Raw genomic sequence first — 24922 nt, 5'->3', positions numbered from 1 at the left:
ACACAGCAATTTGAAATCCAAGCAGAGGCAGCATTTTTTTTTACAGCGCTCCTCAGATCAGACTCTCATTTTAGTCTTGATTCAAACCAAGGGTGCAACTTTGGTTTTAGAAGTGGGGGTGACATTATTAATATTATTGTTGTTATTTTTGTTTATCCAGTCAGATCAACACTCCAAACAGCCTACCCGACCGCTCGGAGACAACCACATGGTCCTAAAGCACACCGTTGCCTCGTTTTGTACCGCGCCCCCCGTCCCCCCGTCCCCTGTCCCCAGTGAAAGTTGCGCCCCTGATTCTGACACCTCAGCCAATGTGCATGTTTCAAGATGATGCTCAGTGTGAAATCTCATCACGTAGGCTTTTATTCACTGTCAGCTCAGTCAACTGTTGGATCAATCTTTCATTATTTTTTACCTCAGGGGTCGAATAATAACTTGAGATATTATGCACTTGTAACTCAAACTTTCCCGATGATCATGTATTGATATCAGTGTAGGATTAGCAGGAATATTGGAGATGCACATGTTGTTCAGAAGTTCTGATTTGGCCTGATAAAACTTTTAACCCTCGGGCCCCTTGAGGAATTCAAGAAGCTTATGTTTCTCTGCCTGTTTAGTGTTCAACTTTCACTTTGACACATTGTTTCAAAGACTATTGAATACTTTTGTTTGAGTGTGGACAGCATCCCTTAGTAGAGTCATTTTTTTGTTGTTAAATCTCTTCAATTCCTCACAGCTTCTGATCTGCTCGCTCGATGATAGACTCACACATAAGTGTGTGTCTGTTTTTTCAGGTAGTACACAGGCATTCAGTGTATCACTAAAAGTGTCACTTTGTTTAAGGGTGTTTTGTATGTTTTCTCTGTCTAGCTATGAAATATTATGGCCATAAGCCTCTACTGATCTATGAATGCAATTCTGTTTACCTGACCTTCATCTTGTTAAGTAACCTTAAGAAGGCTTTGATAACAATGTTCTCTATTTTCGGGGGGAAAATGTACTCTAATGGGATCCGTTGAAGTCTGAAGAATAGAAGTTGTTTTCTGCAGTATACTTTGCAAGTTCGATACTTTTTTCATGAAATATGTGTCACTGCTACTACACTCCCCTCCGTATTTATTTGGACATTGAAGCTAAAAGGTTTACATTTATGCTTATCTATGCTTCGGCATTTTGGATTTGAGATAAAAAAAAATGTTTCATATGAGGCAACAGTACAGAATGTTACCTTTTATTTGAGGGTATTTTTATACATATTTGTTTTACCATTTAGAAATTAAAGCAATTTCTGTATTTACTCCTCCCTTTGGAAAAAGTCATAAGTATTTTGACAAATTCAGTAATACAGTAGTCAAAAGTTTAGTATTTGGTCCCATATTCACTGCACACATGATTACATCAAGCTTGTGACCTTAGTGAGAGTTGAGAGTAAAACGTTTCATTACAATTTTTTATCAAAACTTTCAGAACTAACTTTTAACAAAAATCTGTGTGCTTAGGCAGAAAAGGAGAGACGAGGGATTAAACACGATTTCTCGCTGAGAGGAAAATACAGTCAGTCTTGCATTAATTATAATGCTGCAGGGATGGGAGGAGCTATGGCCAAACAAAAGGTCACATCAGTGTCTCTGCATGATAATTTGCTCTCCTAGATCTGATGTGAACCTGTAATATCTATTGTACTCTCTAACAGAGAAAGTATGGTCAAGAATCTCGTCGTTGACCCTGTTCATCCTCCTCCTCTACATATATCGGGTTTTTGGTGGTTGTCTTGGCCATTGGTGGAGAGTTTGGAATCTGATTGATTGCTTCTGTGGACAGGTGTCTTTTATACAGGTAACAAATTGAGATTAGGAGCACTCCTTTTAAGAGTGTGCTCCTAATCTCAGCTCGTTACCTGTATAAAAGACACCTGGGAGCCAGAAATCTTTCTGATTGAGAGGGGGTCAAATACTTACTTCCCTCATTAAAATGCAAATCAATTTATAACATTTTTGACATGCGTTTTTCTGGATTTTTTTGTTGTTATTCTGTGTCTCACTGTTCAAATAAACCTACCATTAAAATTATAGACTGATCATTTCTTTGTCAGTGGGCAAACGTACAAAATCAGCAGGGGATCAAATACTTCCCCCCCCCTCAATGTATATACTGTAACCTAGCAACAAACTAACGTTTCCCCCAACTTTAATCATAGTACCTTGCCAGTGTCTGCCTGCAGTTGTGGCTTCAAATACCAAGCTGATAACAACTTCAGGGCTCCTTCCCCCTCCCATAGTTATAGTGTTCCACATGTTTTCAGAGCTTCTTCTTGAAGACCCCAGGCTCGAAACTCAAGGGCCCTGTCTGATACGTAAAAACGGTGTCCTTACATGATCCTGTCTTTACAATTTTGTGTTTTATGAAATTCTGTTGGACAATAAAGCATATGGAATTGAATCGCAAGTAACCATGTTTTGATTGGTGAGAAAAAGGTGCGTAGAAGAGCCTGTGATGTTAGGTCTACAGTGGCTTGCGAAAGTATTCACCCCCCCTTGAAATTTTTTCTATTTTGTTGCCTTACAACCTGGAATTAAAATATATTTTTTTAGGGGGGTTTGTATCATTTGATTTACATAACATGCCTACCACTTCGAAGATGCTGAATATTTTTTCTTGTGAAACAAACAAGAAATAAGACCCCAAAAAATACAACTTGAGAGTGCATAACTATTCACCCCCAAAGCCAATACTTTGTAGATCCACCTTTTGCAGCAATTACAGCTGCAAGTCTCTTGTGGTATGTCTCTATAAGCTTGGGTATGTCTCTATAAGCTTGGCACATCTAGCCACTGGGATTTTTGCCCATTCTTCAAGACAAAACTGCTCCAGCTCCTTCAAGTTGAATGGGTTCCACTGATGTACAGCAATCTTTAAGTCATACCACAGATTCTCAATTGGTTTGAGGTCTGGGCTTTGACTGGGCCATTCCAAGACATTTAAATGTTTCCCCTTAAACCACTCAAGTGTTGCTTTAGCAGTATGCTTAGGGTCATTGTCCTGCTGAAGGTGAACCTCCATCCCAGTCTCAAATCTCTGGAAGACTGAAACAGGTTTCCCTCAAGAATTTCCCTGTATTTAGCGCCATCATTCCTCAATACTGACCGGTTTCCCAGTCCCTGCCGATGGAATAACTTTGGGGATGGTGTTGGTTTTGTTTAAAGTTTCTGATCTTTTTTTATAACCCAACCCTGATCTGTACTTCTCCACAACTTTGTCCCTGACCTGCTTGGAGAGCTCCTTGGTCTTCATGGTGCCCCTTGCTTAGTAGTGTTGCAGACTCTGGGGCCTTTCAGAACATGCTGTTTATAGATTTTACTACTGTATTATTGATTGTATGTTTTTTTATTCCATGTGTAACTCTGTGTTGTTGTATGTGTCGAACTGCTTTGCTTTATCTTGGCCAGGTTGAAAATGAGAACTTGTTCTCAACTAGCCTACCTGGTTAAATAAAGGTGAAATAAATACATAAAATAAATATATACTGAGATCATGTGACAGATCATGTGACACTTAGATTGCAAACAGGTGGATTTTATTTAACAAATTATGTGACTTCTGAAGGTAATTGGTTCCACCAGATCTTATTTAGGGGCTTCATAGCAAAGGGGGTGAATACATATGCACGTACCATTTTTTTATTTTTTACATTTTTTTAAACAAGTTATTGTTTTAAATTCACATCACCATTTTGGACTATTTTGTGTATGTCCATTACATGAAATCCAAATAAAAATCCATTTAAATGACTGGTTTTTATGCAACAAAAAAACGCCAAAGGGGGATGAATACTTTTGCAAGGCACTGTATGTTTAATAACGAGTTCCTAGGGACACTGATTGATTGGTGGTGAGGTACAGTACAGTAGACTATAATCAGTTGCATAACGAGCCCCCCTGCGGTGGGGTTGTGTTCTGCTCAACATGCCTCTCAGCTGTTGTTTGTCCATTCAGTCGATAGGGAGATTGTTAGATAATGCAGATGTAATCACTGACTGACTGTAGTTCTCAGTGGACCAACACCATGGCGCCAATAAGAGTTGTGATGTTGATGATGCTGTGCGTTCGAACGTGCTGATCAATTTGTGTAGTTTGATTAAAAGTAAAAGTACCTGTATAACTTGATTTGGGGAAAAAATAATTAATCAGTCATGTACAACTTGATCTAGGGAAAATAAATGATTTTGCAATGAAATAGGTGTGTTTTGTTAAACTGATGGATTGCGTTTGATTGAGAAAAACAGGAGTAGGGAGGGAGTTAAGATAGAGGGGTGCTTGACAGATCATATGACTCACCCCCTTTGCTCCTCACAGATTCTAAGAGAGCTTAGGCAACGCTCCACCATCCTCGCAAATCTATTTCAGGAGGAGTGGAGTGCGAATGAAAGAGCGAGAAATACGTTGGATTGTCTTTCTAACAAAGCCGGGGATAAGGAGGAGCATGAATCAATGGGAAAACAGAAAACAGCTGCATATCTCTCCCTCTTTAACCCACTTTAACCCACTCAGCAGTGGGTGCAAAGCCTCACTGTGTTAACAGACCCTGTAGTGAGAACGTAGCGTCCTGTCCTTTAGCCCTGGCCCCGGTCCAGCCAGGACAGGCACAGAGATAATGGATATTAAATGAAACCTGAACGTAAAGCATTCCAATGGATTTAGGTTTCACCACCATAGCTGGGACATCTTGTAAATTGCTTCTACTGCTGTGGATTGATTCAAAAGTCCTTCAAGTATACTTTTTTTGATAACACTCAAAGTTGTTGAGCTGGTTGCAATATCTGTTTCTGCTTCACAGTGAGAAACTGGCAAGCCGCTTTGCTATGAGTTTGAAACGAGTTAGCAGACACTCGAGTCCAATGTTAACGTACCCAGGTATTAAATCAGCCTTCCTTGAGTTAACTATGAAAATCATTCATCCACATGTTTCAGAACAACATGTGCAATTACTTCTCAATTAATTTCAAGTCAAAAGTCACAACATCTTGGTTGATTTCCAGGAAAGGATTTCATTTTGCTTCGCATTTTAACTAATGACAATAACCATTTGGAGACTAATGTAAACGGTCTATTTCACCTTCCATTCATGCATCCCTGTTGATTTAAGTGTGGACGAATGCTAATGTTTTAGGCCCAGCTGTGAGTTGAGAGAATACTTCATTAAAGAAGTGAATTGCTAAATATTCTGATTGTTTTCAAGTTTGAAAAAGAAATTACCTTTTTAACTTAGAGAAGGGAGACAGGAAGACAGACACAAAGAATGACAGACAGATGGACGGACATACAGAAACCAGACAGACAGACAGGACATTGAGCTTTTGAGAAAATCCATACATACTGTATGTTATTACTTTTCTTTTTTCACATTTCTCCACAACAAAACACGGCCTCCTCTACCTGTCGACCCCCCCCCCCTTCTCCTCCTTCTCCATTTATCACATATCAGCCCAGTTTGTTTGACATATAAATCGATACAGTTGGAATTCTTGTATCCTTGTATCCTTGATCATACTTTGATTCCATTTTTACTTTTGGCTTTGTACATTGAACATCCAATCCATGAAATTACAAATGTATACTGTCGGGTGAATTATTTCTGTCATTAGATGCTGAGGGCCGGGGTTATGATTTATAACAGCTGTGAGGCATTCCGACTCACCCGTTATATCTTCTCTGTATTGTGTGCAACCATTCTGGACTTCAATCTGCTGAACTTCAATCCCTCTGACTGCCTTACTGTACATGCTTTGCCCTGTTAACTTTGCTTTTCTTCACTTCTCCTGGTGTGCTCTGACAGCATCATATATCATTTCACTCTGTTACTGATGGTCTATTTGGGTTCGGAATAGGGAGTGAAATTAGATTCCTTTTAAGAGAATATTGAAGAACCTCTTTGGAAAGAAATTGCCTTTCAAAATGTTCCTCATATTGAAGATATGATTTGAGGTAATAGGACATAACTTTTTGTGTGAATGAAATGGATGGATCTAAGTCAGGTGAAAATGGGCATCACCAAATCCTTGGTGATGTATTCAAGTTTTTGTCAATATGAAGAGGGCCACGGGTCTTGAAAGGAAAGGAGACTGAAAAGTAAAGCTCTCCAAAACGCAGTATTAATGGGCATAAAGAGGGATTGGAGAGAAGGAGATTAAACAGTTCGGAATAGATTTTCTCACCCATTGTCTCCGTTCATTGCTCTGTCTTATTTAGTCCGTGACAAAGACAGCAGATGGAAGAGATTATCTCCGCGATGCACAATGCATCAACAATGAAAACGATGGAAGAAATAGGATTCCTTCCTTGATTTGATTCAGTATTTATCAATGCCGTCTTCAAAGGATAAATACTGTATTTAAAAGCTCCTCTGTCCGTTTTTTAAAAGGCCATAAACCGAAACCCATTGGTTCTACTTTTAACGATTAAAGAAGCCTTTTTATTTAATTCCATTGTTTTCCAAAAGTTGCTGAATATCCTCTGTACCTCAGTCTGCTCCTCTATTCATGCACCTTGGTTGGAAAGGCAGGTAGCGGCAGTGAACATTTCCGTTTATGGGTGTTTTTGTGCGATAACGCTCTAGAAAACCCCTGGTGTCCGACAACAGAGTTGTGGGCCATTTTCCCCTCAGACTGCCTTTGCCTTTATGGTTTAAGAAGAGTCACATTTCCTTGTGTCAGGTCACCATAGCATGGCCAGAGATTAAAACATCCAACTGTGATTTTATCACTCTTGGCGCTCTGCCTTGGCTTTCAGGCATGCTGTGGGGACGATTGCTAGTGTGGTCAGTGGCTGGCTGTGGATCAGATCTACATAGATTGTTTCCATACATGGTGGCTGGTCACTAAGTATGGCTCATTGGTCCACATCTCAGCTCCTCTCTATGTCTGGGTGTACGTGTTCCTCTAGCTGGGTGAGAGCTGCGTCCGCCAGCCACAGCAAAGACGGCTCATTAAGCTCAGCGCTCAGGCCTTTACGCTCGAGGTGAAATTGCATGATTGCGTTTTTCTCTCCCCCTTGTAGATAACACGATAAGCCTCCCTGGCAACATATGTCTTGTGGACAAGGATCATTTCACGTGTTATGATCATTTCCTGTGGGTGTAATACGGCAGTGTCTTCGGTGGCTTTTGTTGACATGAGGGGATCGACCAACATTCCGTATCGCTCTCAGTGACATGGAAAAATAGATCGTATCTCTGTCATTTCAAATGATTTCATTCTGATTGTGACGAGTGTTCTCAGTTTCTTACATAGGGGAAATACGGCATTCATATTATGTGGAACATGTTTTATTACTTTTCGATCAACGACAAAGAGAATTGTTTACATTTGTCACATTCACCTCAGTTAATTCACAGCACTTTTGTAAGCACTTGATCAAAATAGGTCAAAGTAGAACTTTAAGAATGATATAATGTTGGCACCGAAGTCTGTAATTTGTCACTTCTTGTGGCGTAAATGTTCATGATATTTATCTACAGGCAATGTCCGTAATCCACAAGATAGAATATGTAATGTTTGTTGTATAATGTAAATTCCTCTTGAGCCACACTACGTCCCTTAAGTCTCCCACGTCCTCGGGATAAAAGGAGACAAAGTATATTATAAAGAAAATACCATTTCACAGAAAACCTGCACATTATTAAATCAAAACAGAGAACCATACATAGCATTAACATTTAATTCTGAGAGAAATCAAAACTCACATATCAAATGGTTACGTGTTCTTAAATGTGCACATTGTTCACATATTTTATGCCTTTGGGCTATGATATTAACAGTATTCACCACCTTCTTTATCCAAGCAATATTTTACAGGACGAAAAACCACTGTCACTGTCTTTCAGTTCACAATATGTCAACTAAGGCATCAGTCGAATTCTGTCAGGTTGTCCCCTGTTATGGTTCATCCATTTTGACAACCTCACCTTCTGCCAGCACTTAGATCCAGGAAAACCCCTTTGGGTAAGGAAGTCACTCTCACATCTATCAACCGAGGAGTTTTGTGAAAGATAATTTAATTCAGGTCTCATGGCCGAGTGCAACATTCGAGAATTCAGGTCTCAGATTGAACCTTAAAGAAAGTTGTTCTTCTATCTCAATGAATAGTTTGTCAAAGAGGTTCCAGAACTCAGGCCTCATGCTCGACAGCAGAAAAGTTTGTGAAAGACATTTCGGAACTCTGCGTTGAAGGCAGTGTAGATGATGGGGTTGACAGCACTGTTGACGTAGCCCAGCCACGTTACCACAGAGATCAGAGTGGGGCTGATTTTGCAGGACACGCACAGCACGTTGGTCACATGTACCACAAAGAAAGGCGTCCAACAGGCTAGGAACACACCTGGTATAGGTGAGAGGAGGGGAGGAGGAGAAGAAGAGGGAGGATGGGTGGGGAGGAGGAAAAGGGGGAGGAAGAGGGGAAAGGTGATGCAGTCAGTCTTTTCAATAAATTAATGCATGGCAAGGGATACATAACTACAGTATATTACTGTCATGACGTTGGCCTGGGGAGAGGTTTATGACAGTCATAAATACCTCTTCCCTCCTTTTTCCTCTCTCTACCCTACTGATGTTAGAGAGAGATTCTGGGAACATCAGTATGTGGGGGGAAATGAACTATATTCTGGTAATCCGACCAAGTGAACATATGCGGTGGTACTTAATGAATATGATGTCAGTTCGGTTGTCATCTGAGACATTCTCATCAATGATAAGATGACATACAGTGGAAAGTCTACACATCAGAGTTATCAGATTCACATGGAATTGTTGTTCAATTTAAATGTTTGAATATGAAATTATTTGTGATGGGATGAAATGTGATTTTAGCTTCTAAAATGTGATTTTAGCTTCTAAAATGTGATTTTAGCTTCTAAAATGTGATTTTAGCTTCTAAAATGTGAGATTTGGCGTTTTCATAAGGTTAGGGCTATGCTCAAACAGTGGCCCGCCCCTGTGAAGGGACATGGGCTATAAAACTTTTCAAACACGCCCTCTTCTCCCTTCCTATATAAAGCCTTGACGACAATGTAATCTCCTGTTCCGAGGATGCAAGGATGACGGTCCGATGTCAGAATGGTTCCGATAATAACTACAGAACGAAGCCAACATCAGCGTGAGCTTTGGTTGCGAATGGTATGAACTCTTATTCACTACAGAAGTGACACCTCCTAGCCGTTGCGTTAGCAAACGCAGGTTAGGAAGGAACAGACAGAGTATTCTGTCTACCACACAACAACGTTACTACAACGTATACAATTTACCAGCAGAGACATTCTTCAAAGGACAAAGGACCTGGTTGGGCAACACGGCCTTCCATCTACCACCAACCCACCGAAGCGCAGCTCAGAGTAAATATTTATTGCATTTTCCTTTTCCAAATGAGCGGTAATTTAGAATGCATAAGATACTGTATTTACGATAGCACAGCTTCGCCCTTTTTTCCTCTGTCTTCCCGCTCTTTCACTCAAACCCAGCCCCTTTTCTTTTGTGTAACGGGCTGTCATATCTGTTCCGCATGCTAGGGACGTTTTCCTTTATGACGTAATTTGTAATCAAGTTATGATTAATTATGTGTATATGTAATTCTTGGTGATTAGTTAGGTATTTAGTAAATAAATAATTAAACCCAATTTTGTATTGCTGATTCAAATTGTTAGCCAGGGTTCGTGCAGATAACCAAGAATTTACAGCTTTCAAATGAGACTGAATTAAGGTGACAATTAATATTGATTGCTATTGATGTAAAATATTACTAGGTCTTTAAGAGTTTATTCGGAAGATAACAGCTCTATACATATTCTTTCATGGTGCCCCGACTCTCTAGTTAATTACATTTACATGATTAGCTCAATCAGGTAATATTAATTACGGAGGAATTATTTTATAGAATAGCATGTCATATCACTTAATCCGGCATAGCCAAAGACACGACAATTACTATAAATTGAGATGGTAAACATCAATGTGATATGACATTGAGGAAAAGGTGTTTATGACAGAATCTGCATATAGAGTTACTGGTTTTGTATAATACGAGTATATTGGTATAATGTGAGATGGTAAATATCATGTGGTGTCCCATTGAGGAAAAGCTGTCTTTGACAGGCAGACTGTAGCTCACTGCATATAGAGTTACTGGTTTTGTGCTATCTGTTTGTGGTTGTGTAGACTAAATGCATGTGGCACGAAAAAGTGTTTGCACAGATCATGTGAACCATGGTAGAAGATGGCAATCGAGTGGCTGTTTCCTCCTCTACTTGTACTGCAGGCTGCATTACCATTACCAGGCTGCATTACCTTGCAGACACTTACACCATGTGTTAACTCTATATTTGGTCGCTAGCTAATTAGCTGGTAACACTTTATCACCTTTCCAGCAAACGTGCCATGATAACGTTGTCACACTGAGTCAAGTTAGTCAGCTCTGCCTGTACACCTGGCCTGCGCCAGTTTCAGCGTGAACGACTCTCTCAGAGTAGACCTGCATAGATGTATGTAGACAATGGGGGTGCGTATGTCATGTTTTCCTTTCGTTCATTCAGCACGCGCCAACACTCACACCTGTGCACACACGGCACACATATGGTATGATATAGCTTAGATCCACAGCACAGACTGCGGACTCTACTTCTCTCTGCTTGGTCCATTCAGACACAGCGGGAGTTGGTTTGTCAGTGGATGCGGTCCTGCATTAGGAAGCAAACAGGCCCAGCATTGTGGGAAGAGACTATACTGTGGAGGGTGTCATTATTCATTCCTCTATTTTTCACAACAGCACGAGCATAACGCTCAACACATCCTGCTAAATCTGTGGAGCATCAACACCGTCTAACACCACCGTCTCCCCTCGTTGCATTTTAACAGTCTTGTGTTTTCAAATGCTGAATACATAGCCAAGGAGTGTGAGCCTTTTTCTCACATAATCAAAATGTTAGCCCCTTCTCAGCATGCAGCCTCTTTCAAGCATTCGGGGTTTGTTATATTGATGCCATCCCCTGTGGTCTCAGATTGCAAAAATCTGATCCTTGTTTTGTGTTGCTGTAAAGCTATGTTATTATGTAACGCTGAACAAAAACCATTGATTTCAAACATCCTCTTCTTGACCCTTGTCTTGCAGTATTTACTCTTCTCTCAGGAGAGGCAGGCGTAATGCCTTTAGTTGGGGTGGGCACTGCCCGGAGGTGGCAACAGTTAAGTCGTAGTGTTCCTCATTTCTGCATCTCGACGTCGTAAAACCTAGGTGTGGCGCTTTCACCTGTTACCACTGCAGGTGTTGTCCACTCTTTTAGGCAATCGAGCTTGGTGAGCACTGTTTCTCCTGGCAGTAGCAACTGTCGTGGTCTAGCCCTGTGACGTTGGTTGTAGTAGAAGACTCGTTTCCTCTTTTCTGCTGTATCCTGATGTGTTTTTTTTGTTGTTGGGCCACTTAGGTTGCAGGTTTCTCACCAAGGTTGGGAGCGTCGTTCAGATTCTTCTACCTATGAGGAACTCTGCTGGGCTCATTCCCGTTGTTGTGCATGGGGTTGACTTGTAGCACATGAGAGCAATCAGCTGGTCTTTCTGCTTCAGAATCCTCTTTGCGGTCTGCACTGCCCTTTCTGTGTGACCGTTACCCGGAGGGTTGTGAGCGCTGGACGTAATGTGCTTAGCGTCAAGCTGCTTTGCCATTTCTTGGAACTCGGAAATAGAGAATTGGGGCCCATTTTCACTAACGACCTCATCTGCAATCCCATACCTTGCAAAGGTTCCTTTCAGCTTAAGGGCAACCTGTGTGCTTGTGGTTGTAGGCATGTGTAGTATTTCTATGAATCTTAAGTAGTAGTCAGATATAATCAGATCGTTTTGTTTGTTATGCACGCATAGATCCAGATCAATTCTTCTCCATGGCCTGCCAGGGAGCGGTGTTGAGATTAGTGGCTCCTTTTGCTGGGCCAAGACTGACATGACCTTTTTCTTCTCTGAGATCCCCGACCACAATACCGAGGCATTGGCCCTCTCTCTGCATTTAGTCTGACCTTGATGTCCATCGTGTATTCTATCAAGAATGTCCGCCCTCTGTGTCTGCGGTACTAGTATGAGGTTCCCCCTTGTGACCATACCATTGTACTCTGAATGTTCCGTTTTCACTGGGACAAACTCTCCGTGACTGGGGTTTTACTCACATGTTCTGGCCAGCCTGAACCTGTACTTGATCACTGTCTGTAGTTCATTATCTGCTGCGGCGGCAACTCTGCTCTCCATTTCTGTCTTTGTAGCAGGTATGTTGTTGATCATGGCGGCAATGTAACACTCCATGTATGTGTGTGTGTCTGTTTCCTTTTCTGTGAGTATCGACAGACTCCTTGAAAGAGTGTCCACCACGACCATAGTTTGTCCTGGCGCGTACTCCGCTGTGGGTTTGAACCCCATCGGCCTCATGAGTAGTGGCACCGTAAAGGCACGTTATCCAAGTCTTTGCTGTTCATTAGTGGGACCAAGGGCCTGTGGTCAGTCACCTAAGAATGCGACGCGAGGCGACCATCTCTGTCAGCGCCATCTCTGATTATCTGGTTTCTGCCTCCATGAGCCACAAGGAGCAGTAGACCATAGGCTTCCATTCCTCACCGTGGAGCTGTAGTAGTACACCACAGGCTTCCATTCCTCACCATGGAGCTGTAGCAGTACACCACAGGCTTCCATTCCTCACCATATAGCTGTAGTAGTACACCACAGGCTTCCATTCCTCACCATGGAGCTGTAGCAGTACACCACAGGCTTCCATTCCTCACCATGGAGCTGTAGCAGTACACCACAGGCTTCCATTCCTCACCATGGAGCTGTAGCAGTACACCACAGGCTTCCATTCCTCACAGTGGAGCTGTAGTAGTACACCACAGGCTTCCATTCCTCACCATGGAGCTGTAGTAATATACCACAGGCTTCCATTCCTCACAGTGGAGCTGTAGTAGTACACCACAGGCTTCCATTCCTCACAGTGGAGCTGTAGTAGTACACCACAGGCTTCCATTTCTCACCATGGAGCTGTAGTAGTATACCACAGGCTTTCATTCCTCACCGTGGAGCTGTAGCAGTACACCACAGGCTTCTATTCCTCACCGTGGGGCTGTAGCAGTAAACCACGGGCTTCCATTACTCACCGTGGAGCTGTAGTAGTACACCACAGGCTTCCATTCCTCACCGTGGAGCTGTAGTAGTACACCACAGGCTTCTATTCCTCACCGTGGAGCTGTAGTAGTACACCATAGGCTTCCATTCCTCACCGTGGAAATGTAGTAGTACACCACAGGCTTCCATTCCTCACCGTGGAGCTGTAGTAGTACACCACAGGCTTCCATTCCTCACAGTGGAGCTGTAGCAGTACACCACAGGCTTCCATTCCTCACCATGGAGCTGTAGCAGTACACCACAGGCTTCCATTCCTAACCATAGAGCTGTAGTAGTATACCACAGGCTTCCATTCCTCACCATGGAGCTGTAGTAGTACACCATAGGCTTCCATTCCTCACCGTGGAGCTGTAGTAGTACACCACAGGCTTCCATTCCTCACCGTGGAGCTGTAGTAGTACACCACAGGCTTCCATTTCTCACCGTGGAGCTGTAGTAGTACACCACAGGCTTCCATTCCTCACCGTAGAGCTGTAGTAGTACACCACAGGCTTCCATTCCTCACCATGGAGCTGTAGCAGTACACCACAGGCTTCCATTCCTCACCATAGAGCTGTAGTAGTACACCACAGGCTTCCATTCCTCACAATGGAGATGTAGGAGTACACCACATGCTTCCATTCCTCACCATGGAGCTGTAGCAGTAAACCACAGGCTTCCATTCCTCACAGTGGAGCTGTAGTAGTACACCACAGGCTTCCATTCCTCACCGTGGAGCTGTAGCAGTACACCACAGGCTTCCATTCCTCACCATGGAGCTGTAGCAGTACACCACAGGCTTCCATTCCTCACCATAGAGCTGTAGTAGTATACCACAGGCTTCCATTCCTCACCATGGAGCTGTAGCAGTACACCACAGGCTTCCATTCCTCACAGTGGAGCTGTAGCAGTACACCACAGGCTTCCATTCCTCACCATGGAGCTGTAGTAGTACACCACAGGCTTCCATTCCTCACCATGGAGCTGTAGTTGTACACCACAGGCTTCCATTCCTCACCATGGAGCTGTAGCAGTACACCACAGGCTTCCATTCCTCACAGTGGAGCTGTAGCAGTACACCACAGGCTTCCATTCCTCACCATGGAGCTGTAGCAGTACACCACAGGCTTCCATTCCTCACCGTGGAGCTGTGGTTGTACACCACAGGCTTCCATTCCTCACCGTGGAGCTGTAGTAGTACACCACAGGCTTCCATTCCTCACCATGGAGAAGTAGTAGTACACCACAGGCTTCCATTCCTCACCATAGAGCTGTAGTAGTACACCACAGGCTTCCATTCCTCACCGTGGAGCTGTAGTAGTACACCACAGGCTTCCATTCCTCACCATAGAGCTGTAGTAGTACACCACAGGCTTCCATTCCTCACCATGGAGCTGTAGTAGTACAGCACAGGCTTCCATTCCTCACCGTGGAGCTGTAGTAGTACACCACAGGCTTCCATTCCTCACCATGGAGCTGTGGGAGTACACCACAGGCTTCAATTCCTCACCGTGGAGCTGTAGTTGTACACCACAGGCTTCCATTCCTCACCATGGAGCTGTAGTAGTACACCACAGGCTTCCATTCCTCACCATAGAGCTGTAGTAGTACACCACAGGCTTCCATTCCTCACCGTGGAGCTGTAGCAGTAAACCACAGGCTTCCATTCCTCACCGTGGAGCTGTAGTAGTACACCACAGGCTTCCATTCCTCACCGTGGAGCTGTAGCAGTACACCACAGGCTTCCATTCCTCACCTTGGAGCTGTAGCAGTACACCACAGGCTTCCATTCCTAACCATAGAGCTGTAGTAGTACACCACAGGCTTCAATTCCTCACTGTGGAGCTGTAGTAGTACACCATAGGCTTCCATTCCTCACCGTGGAGCTATAGTAGCACACCACAGGCTTCCATTCCTCACCGTGGAGCTGTAGTAGTACACCACAGGCTTCCATTCCTCACCGTGGAGCTGTAGTAGTACACCACAGGCTTCCATTTCTCACCGTGGTGCTGTAGTAGTACACCACAGGCTTCCATTCCTCACCGTGGAGCTGTAGTAGTACACCACAGGCTTCCATTCCTCACCATGGAGCTGTAGCAGTACACCACAGGCTTCCATTCCTCACCATAGAGCTGTAGTAGTACATCACAGGCTTCCATTCCTCACCATGGAGATGTAGGAGTACACCACATGCTTCCATTCCTCACCATAGAGCTGTAGTAGTACACCACAGGGTTCCATTCCTCACCATGGAGCTGTAGCAATATACCACAGGCTTCCATTCCTCACAGTGGAGCTGTAGTAGTACACCACAGGCTTCCATTCCTCACCGTGGAGCTGTAGCAGTACACCACAGGCTTCCATTCCTCACCATGGAGCTGTAGCAGTACACCACAGGCTTCCATTCCTCACCATAGAGCTGTAGTAGTATACCACAGGCTTCCATTCCTCACCATGGAGCTGTAGCAGTACACCACAGGCTTCCATTCCTCACCATGGAGCTGTAGTAGTACACCACAGGCTTCCATTCCTCACCGTGGAGCTGTAGTTGTACACCACAGGCTTCCATTCCTCAACATGGAGCTGTAGTAGTATACCACAGGCTTCCATGCCTCACCATGGAGCTGTAGCAGTACACCACAGGCTTCCATTCCTCACCATAGAGCTGTAGTAGTATACCACAGGCTTCCATTCCTCACCATGGAGCTGTAGCAGTACACCACAGGCTTCCATTCCTCACAGTGGAGCTGTAGCAGTATACCACAGGCTTCCATTCCTCACCATAGAGCTGTAGTAGTACACCACAGGCTTCCATTCCTCACCATGGAGCTGTAGTAGTATACCACAGGCTTCCATTCCTCACCATGGAGATGTAGGAGTACACCACATGCTTCCATTCCTCACCATAGAGCTGTAGCAGTACACCACAGGCTTCCATTCCTCACCATGGAGCTGTAGCAGTACACCACAGGCTTCCATTCCTCACAGTGGAGCTGTAGCAGTACACCACAGGCTTCCATTCCTCACCATGGAGCTGTAGCAGTACACCACAGGCTTCCATTCCTCACCATAGAGCTGTAGCAGTATACCACAGGCTTCCATTCCTCACCATAGAGCTGTAGTAGTACACCACAGGCTTCTATTCCTCACCGTGGAGCTGTAGTAGTACACCACAGGCTTCCATTCCTCACCATGGAGCTGTAGTAGTATACCACAGGCTTCCATTCCTCACCATGGAGATGTAGGAGTACACCACATGCTTCCATTCCTCACCATAGAGCTGTAGCAGTACACCACAGGCTTCCATTCCTCACCATGGAGCTGTAGCAGTACACCACAGGCTTCCATTCCTCACAGTGGAGCTGTAGCAGTACACCACAGGCTTCCATTCCTCACCATGGAGCTGTAGCAGTACACCACAGGCTTCCATTCCTCACCATGGAGCTGTAGTAGTACACCATAGGCTTCCATTCCTCACCGTGGAGCTGTAGTAGTACACCACAGGCTTCCATTCCTCACCGTGGAGCTGTAGTAGTACACCACAGGCTTCCATTTCTCACCGTGGAGCTGTAGTAGTACACCACAGGCTTCCATTCCTCACCATGGAGCTGTAGCAGTACACCACAGGCTTCCATTCCTCACCATAGAGCTGTAGTAGTACACCACAGGCTTCCATTCCTCACCATGGAGATGTAGGAGTACACCACATGCTTCCATTCCTCACCATAGAGCTGTAGTAGTACACCACAGGCTTCCATTCCTCACCATGGAGCTGTAGCAGTACACCACAGGCTTCCATTCCTCACAGTGGAGCTGTAGTAGTACACCACAGGCTTCTATTCCTCACCGTGGCGCTGTAGCAGTACACCACAGGCTTCCATTCCTCACCATGGAGCTGTAGCAGTACACCACAGGCTTCCATTCCTCACCATAGAGCTGTAGTAGTATACCACAGGCTTTCATTCCTCACCATGGAGCTGTAGCAGTACACCACAGGCTTCCATTCCTCACAGTGGAGCTGTAGCAGTACACCACAGGCTTCCATTCCTCACCATGGAGCTGTAGTAGTACACCACAGGCTTCCATTCCTCACCATGGAGCTGTAGTTGTACACCACAGGCTTCCATTCCTCACCATGGAGCTGTAGTAGTATACCACAGGCTTCCATTCCTCACCATGGAGCTGTAGCAGTACACCACAGGCTTCCATTCCTCACCATAGAGCTGTAGTAGTACACCACAGGCTTCCATTCCTCACTGAGGACACACTTTAATTTGTTCAACTTTAGTCTGGTTGACTCATTCTCTTTTTAGTCACTCGTCGTGCTCCTCCATGGTATTTGCATATACCAAAATGTCATCCATAAAACGGTGACTCCCTCAAGGCCTTGCAATGTCTACATCATTTTTGGGGGGGTAGATTTCTGGAGGGCTCGAGATCCCAAATAGCAAACGGCGGAAACAGTACCTGCCAAAAGGTGTAATAAAGGTTGTCAACTTTCTGCTGTCACAGCGTAGGGGTATTTGCCAAAACCCACTTGCTGCATCCCTTTGTTGAGAATACTTTGGCTCTGCTCAGCTTTGCCAGCATCTCATCCGAGGTGCGTAGGATAAACCGTTCTTTTCACTATCTTTTCAACACTTCGTTATTCTTTTTCAAACCCACACATGTTCGCACTTTTCCATTTTTCTTCAGGACAGGCACCATGGGTGCACACCAATCTGTTGGCTGCGTCACCTTCTCCATGATGTCATTTTACTCCATCCTGCACAGCTCCTCTTTCACCTTCTGCGTAAGTGGTATTGGGATGCTGCGCGCTGTGCGTTCTCTTTCAGTTGTATTTTGTGTGACACATTCTTTCTCAAAGTCCTGTTTTCTGACCACTTGTTGCATGTCCACTTGAAAGCTCGTTGATAAAAACAGGCATGTTCGTGAACAGCATTCCGTTTGGGAAAACAGTATTCGTTATATTTCCTCACGACAATATCAAAGTCTGCTTCCTCATCCTCTGATGCAAAGGTGAACGATTTGAAAATGTTCTCTGCCTCGCTGCCCATGGCATGAGGGAACTGACCTGCACATCAACATCTTCCTGATCCAACTTGGTCACGGTTCTGAATCTCATAAAAAGTTGTTTCCAATCCATCCATTCCATCAGAGGAGGACCCTTCTAGGTAAGTTGTTTTAATGCCCATCTATTCCATCAGAGGAGGACCTTTCTAGGTAAGTTGTTGTAAAGCCCATCCATTCCATCAGAGGAGGACCCTTCTAGGTAAGTTGTTTTAATGCCCATCCATTCCATCAGAGGAGGACCTTTCTAGGTAAGTTGTTTTAATGCCCATCCATTCCATCAGAGGAGGACCTTTCTAGGTAAGTTGTTTTAATGCCCATCCATTCCATCAGAGGAGGACCCTTCTAGGTAAGTTGTTTTAATGCCCATCCATTCCATCAGAGGAGGACCTTTCTAGGTAAGTTGTTTTAATGCCCATCCATTCCATCAGAGGAGGACCCTTCTAGGTAAGTTGTTTTAATGTCCGTCCATTCCATCAGAGGAGGACCTTTCTAGGTAAGTTGTTTTAATGCCCGTCTCACGCTCTGCCTTACGTACTGCTTTATGACATCCCATAACGCTGTTGTGTAGACTATGACATCATCTACACACAATACCCTATAATGACAAAGTGAGAACATGTTTTTAGACATTTTAGCAAATTGATTGAAAATGAAATACAGAAAAGATCTGTGTATATATTATGAAACCATTTTGTGATGTTTTTTTTGTTCGTTTTGGACTTTGGTAAGTTTTTAATTTTATTGTTCGGCACACAAATGTTTTTCTTGAGGCCAGCCGATAAAGTCTTTGTTGTCTTAGTTTCGTGCACTTTTTTTAAATTGAGAGATACTGCACCAAACATCTTAGTTAGATGTAAAATTGCACGACTAAGATCTCTTCGGCAAAAACTTCTAAATAAATGACAGATTTCTTGACTTATATAGAATTTTGAAAAGTATTATTCCCGTTTGACATTATGGGGTATTGTGTGTAGGTCAGTGACCAAAAACCTCAATTTAATCCATTTTAAATTCAGGCTGTAACACAACAAACTGTGGAAAAGGTAAATGGGTGTGAACACATTCTGAAGGCACTGTATTTGCTCTGAATTAAGATTAAACGATGCCTGCAGAAATAATGGGGTGTCATGTATGACATGGTTCTTTTGTTTATTGAACTACAGTAAGTTAATTGATTTACACCCGGTAACATAATTGCGGTAATGGAATTTCCTCATAGGTCCCCCATTTGTACTAAAATAGATGCATAATTCTGGATATGAATGTCATTCTCTTTATGGTGATGTTTCCTAAATAGTTACACAAAAGTATAAATATGAAATATCCTCCTTTCATTATTTGGGTGTTATTCTACACACTGGCTATTATTTGAATGACCTCTGCCCCCAAACAAGACCAAATTTGGTTGGTCCGAACCGGACCAAATCTAAACCAATCACAGACGTCTATGTTTCACTAGTTTGGACATCAGCACAGTAGAGCTCAGTAGAACACAATAGAGTACAGAACAGTAGAGTTTAGTACTGTAGAGTTCAGTACAGAACAGTAGAGTACAGTAGTGTAAAGTATAGTTCAGTAGAGTATGGTAAAGTACAGTAGAGTTCAGTACAGGTCAATCCATTCTAGTGTGCTCTACTGTGGACTGAACTACACTCTTCTTTTCTTTACTGTAGTGTACTGTACTATACCATACTGTGCGGTCCAAACTATTATGTGACTACTATGATTTCCCATTGTAGCCAACTCAATTGCAGAAATTCCTGACCGATTTTTCGGAATTTTCCGTTACCGATTTGGTACTCATAGCTTTCATTTTACACCCAATTGGACATTCTCCTATGAACTTCACATGTTGGTGCTCATGGCTCCTTTTACATGGAAATGACCCCATTCATCTTAAGATAGATATGTGAGACAACCACATATCACAGTCGTAGTAAGTACATTTTCCCACGATACAGAAATGATCAGCAAAGTCACTGCTAGCTGGAAAATACTATTTCTTTTTTTATGGGGGGGAGGGTAATAAGACAGATATCTTATATTAAGATACTCATTGAAGAGGTAGATTTTCAGGTGTTTTCAGAAGATGGGCAGGGACTCTTCAGTCCTAGCTTCAGGGCAAAGCTCATTCCACCATTGAGGTGGCAGGACAGAGAAGAGGTTTGACTGACTGGGTTGAGCTGGAATGGACAAGATACCAAAGGTGGCAGAATTGAGTGCTCGGGTTGGGATGTAGGGTTTGAGCATAGCCTGAGTGTAGGGAGGGGAAGTTCCCCTTGCTGCTCCGTAGACAAGCACCATGGTCTTGTAGTGGATGCAAGTGGAGTGTGCGGATGACATGGGAGAATTTCGGAAGGTTGAACACCAAGTGTGCTGCGGCGTTCCAGATATGTTGCAGGGGTTTGATGACACAAGCGGGGAGCTCTGCCAACAGCGAGTTGCATTAGTCCAGACGGGAGGTGACAAGTGCCTGAATTAGGACCTGCACCACTTCCTGTGTGAGGTAGGGTCGTACTCTACAGATGTTAAAGGGCAAGAACCTGGAGGAGCGAGTCACTGCTTTGATATTTGCAGAGGAAGACATGGTGTTGTCCAGGGTCACGCCAAGGTTCTTTGCACTCTGGGAGGGGGTCACTGTGAAGTTGTCAACTGTGACGGAGAGGTCTTGGAGTGGGCAGGCCTTCCCCGGGAGCCAGAGTAGTTCCGTCTTGTCGGAGTTGAGCTTGAGGTGGTGGGCCGATATCCAAGCTGAGATATCTGCCAGGCACACAGAGATGCGTGTCACCACCTATTTGTCAGAAGGAGGGAAGGAGAAAAGTAGTTGAGTGTCATCTGCATAGCAATGATAGGAGAAACCATGTGAGGATATGATGGAGCTGAGTGGCTTGGTATATAGAGAGAAGAGGAGAGGGCCTAGAACCGAGCTCTGGGGGACACCAGTAGTGAGAGCATGTGGTGCAGACACAGATCCTCTCCAAGTCACCTGGTAGGAGCGGCCTGCCAGGTAGAATGCAATCCAAAAGTGTGCAGAGCCTGAGACGCCCAGCACTGAGAGAGTGGAAAGGAGGATCTGATGGTTCACTGTGTCCAAGGCATCGGATAGATCTAGGAGGATGAGGACAGAGGAGAGAGTCAACTTTGCCAGTGCGGAGAGCCTTCGTGACACAGAGGAGAGCAGTCTCTGTTGAGTCTTGAAGCCAGACTGGTTAGGGTCAAGAAGATTTTTCTGAAAGAGATAACGAGAGTGATGGTCAGACTGCACGCTCAAGTGCTTTGGAAAGACAAGAAAGAACGGATACCGGTCTGTCATTGTCACGCCTTGGTCATTGTATTTTGTGTTTTCGTTATATATTTGGTCAGGCCAGGGTGTGACAGGGGTTTATGTTATTGTATTTCGTATTGGGGTTTGTAGTATTTGGGATCGCGGCTGATTAGGGGTGTTGTATAGGCTTGGCTGCCTGAGGCGGTTCTCAATCAGCAGTCAGGTGATTCTCGTTGCCTCTGATTGGGAACCGTATTTAGGTAGCCTGAGTTTCGCTTTGTCTTTCGTGGGTGATTGTTCCTGTCTCTGTGTAGTTTCACCAGATAGGCTGTAATTAGGTTTCACGTTCCGTTTGTTGTTTTTGTATTTATTAGTTATTTCATGTACCGTCATTTTTTCTATTAAAGACATGAGTAACCACCACGCTACAGTTCGGTCCTCTCTTTCAACAAACGAAAAACGCCGTTACAGTCATTTTTTATGTCAGAGGGGTTGAGTGTTGGTTTCTTGAGGAGGGGAGTGACTATAGCCATTTTGGAGTCAGAGGGGATGCAGCCAGTGGTCAGGGAAGAATTGATGAGTTAAGTTAGGAATGAGATGGTCTGGAGAAGGGAGGAGGGGATGGGGTCAGGTGGGCAGGTTATCGAGCGGCCAGACGGCACTAGAATTTCATCTGTAGAGAGAGGGAGAAAGGGGTCAAGGTGTAGGGTAGTTCTGTGTGAGTCATACCAGTGGACTCAATAGGCTGACTGAGTGGATATTGTCTACCTTCTTTTCATAGGGGTTGACAATGTCTTCCGCAGAGAGGGGGGGATTAAGGAGGGAGGAGAAGGTGGCAAAGAGTTTCCTAAGGTTAAATGCAGGAACCTGAAATCTGGGGCGATAGGAAGTGGTGTTAGCAGTGGCTACATAGGAAGGGAAGGTAGAGAGGAGGGAGTGAAATGATGATGGAAGTTTAATTTTAGTTTAGTTTAACTTTCCTCCATTTTTGCTCACCTGACATACTCAGCCACCGAGCAGAAGGATAGGGCAAGCCAGCCGGGAGGAAAGGGGACAGTGAGTGTCATACGATACAGAAAGGGAGGATAGTACGTAAAGTAGATGGCCCTAGCTAGCAAAAGACAATACTAGACATCAACAAATTAAGACGAAAATGATTCTTCTCTCTCCTGGAGAGAGTAGGAGTCGTCTTGCTCTAGATTGAAACACACTGAACTGGAGCTTGAGAAGCTGGATAAACTGTATACTCAGGGTTGGAGGTGAAACCACTCACCCTCCAGGCACTGATTACCAAAACAGCAACAATCACAAACTGCCCTGCACTTTAATCATAGTTGATGTGTCAACAGTCAGCTGCAGGTTATGAGGTTATGTATTCTGAGTGGGAAACCCCTCATTTCCATACCCCTCCATGCTTATGTAATTAATACTTTTTAAAGTCTCCGCAACCCACTGTTTCCTTACCCCAACGATGCTAAATGTCCTTAGTTGACATGATTTGTGTAAATATTAGACCTTGGAAGACACATGCACACACACACACACACACACACACACACACACACACACACACACACACACACACACACACACACACACACACACACACACACACACACACACACACGTACACATACCTACCAACTACAACAGGAAGGACCTTCATGGCTTTTCGCTCCCTCCCACTCACTCTGCTACTCTTGCTGTTGCGGCGCCCCCTCTTGGTGGCCTTAGCGTGGGCCAGCCCATTCTCCTTCCGGCTCCTCCCCTGCCTAGGCGGCTTCTCCGCGGGGTCCGCGTCCGAAACGCTTTCTATCTGGGTAGTCATGGGGTCGCTCTCCGCCATGCCAGCCCCTACACCATCCTGCTGCTTGTCCTCCACCCCCGGGGTCGCTGTGGGCGACGCCATTGATACGGACGACGGTGACATTGGGCTGAGCCCTGAGGGCATGAGGTACACCACCTTCTCCTTGGCCCCCGCCCTGACCCCTGCGTTCTCCCTCTGCAGGGCGGAGCTGAGGCGCAGGGACAGGCCCCGTTTTCCTCCCCTCGTCAGCTGGGAGCGCCTCCTGCCTGAGCTCCAGCGTCTCAACCCCCGGAACATCCAGTAGTACAGGAAGAGCATGACTGGGCAAGGCACAAAGAAGGAGCACACTGAGGAGTAGACCACGAAGCTGTCGTTCTCCAGCTTGCACACGGTGGGGTCGCGGCCCGGCACCTGGTTGAGGCCGAAGATGACAGGACTGGCGACCCCCAGGGAGAGAACCCAGGTGGCCGTAATGAGGACCAGCTGCCGCAGGCTGAACTGGTTCCTGTTGTACTTCAGGGGCACCACCACTGCTATGTACCTGCAGGGACACACAAATCACAGGGGATAAAATACATTTAAAATACATGGAGCACACCTGTTGTACTTCAGGGGCAATGCTGCCACCATGGCTATGTACAGTTAAAGTTAGAAGTTTACATACACTTAGGTTGGAGTCATTAAAATAAAATAAAATAAAATCATTTTCAAATATTCTTGTTGACAAACTATAGTTTTGGCAATTCGGTTAGGACATCTCCTTGCATGACGCAAGTAATTTTTCCAACAATTGTTTACAGACAGATTATTTCAGTTATTATTCACTGCATCACAATTCCAGTGGGCCAGAAGTTTACATAAACTAAGTTGACTGTGCCTTTAAACAGCTTGGAAAATTCCAGAAAATTATGTCATGGCTTTAGAAGCTTCTGATAGGGCCAATTGAGATCATTTGAGTCAATTGGAGGTGTACCTGTGGATGTATTTCAAGGCCTACATTCAAAATCAGTGCCTCTTTGCTTGACATCATGGGAAAATCAGAAGAAATCAGCCAAGACCTTAGAATTGTTTTGTAGACCTCCACAAGTCTGGTTCATCCTTGGGAGCGATTTCACAGTAAAACGAGTCCTATATCGACATAAGCTGAAAGGCCGCTCAGCAAGGAAGAAGCCACGGCTCCAAAACCGCCATAAAAAAAGCCAGACTACGGTTTGCAACTGCACATGTGGACAAAGATTGTACTTTTTGGAGAAATGTCCTCTGGTCTGATGAAACATAAATAGAACTGTTTGGCCATAGTGACCATCGTTATGTGTGGAAGAAAAAGGGGGAGGCTTGCAAGCCAAAGAACACCATCCCAACCGTGAAGCACGGGGGTGGCAGCATCATGTTGTGGGGGTGCTTTGCTGCAGGGTGGACTGGTACACTTCACAAAATAGATGGCATCAAGAGGATGGAAAATTATGTGGATATATTGAAGCAACATCTCAATACATCAGTCAGGAAGTTAAAGCTTGGTCGCAACTGTGTCTTCCAAATGGACAATGACCCCAAGCATACTTCCAAAGTTGTGGCAAAATGGCTTAAATCAAGGTATTGG

The 24922-nt window shown here is 44.4% G+C and overlaps 1 protein-coding gene across 1 annotated transcript in view; it reads right to left on the bottom strand.

Annotated features, from left to right (window-relative positions):
* Positions 1-7304: 7304 nt before the first annotated feature.
* The window catches only part of LOC109896403 (D(4) dopamine receptor), a 34521-nt gene continuing 16903 nt past the window's right edge, over positions 7305-24922 (bottom strand). The window contains exons 5-6 of the mRNA XM_020490658.2: positions 23157-23863; positions 7305-8372 (exon numbers count right to left, since the gene is read on the bottom strand). Coding sequence (XP_020346247.1) covers positions 8170-8372; positions 23157-23863 — 910 coding nt within the window. The 3' untranslated portion in view covers positions 7305-8169. The remainder of the gene's footprint in view (positions 8373-23156; positions 23864-24922) is intronic.

The sequence above is a fragment of the Oncorhynchus kisutch genome, linkage group LG9 (genome assembly GCF_002021735.2).
Source record: "Oncorhynchus kisutch isolate 150728-3 linkage group LG9, Okis_V2, whole genome shotgun sequence".
In the NCBI taxonomy this organism is placed as follows: Eukaryota; Metazoa; Chordata; class Actinopteri; order Salmoniformes; family Salmonidae; genus Oncorhynchus; species Oncorhynchus kisutch.
This window is presented reverse-complemented; position numbering and strand designations above follow the sequence as displayed.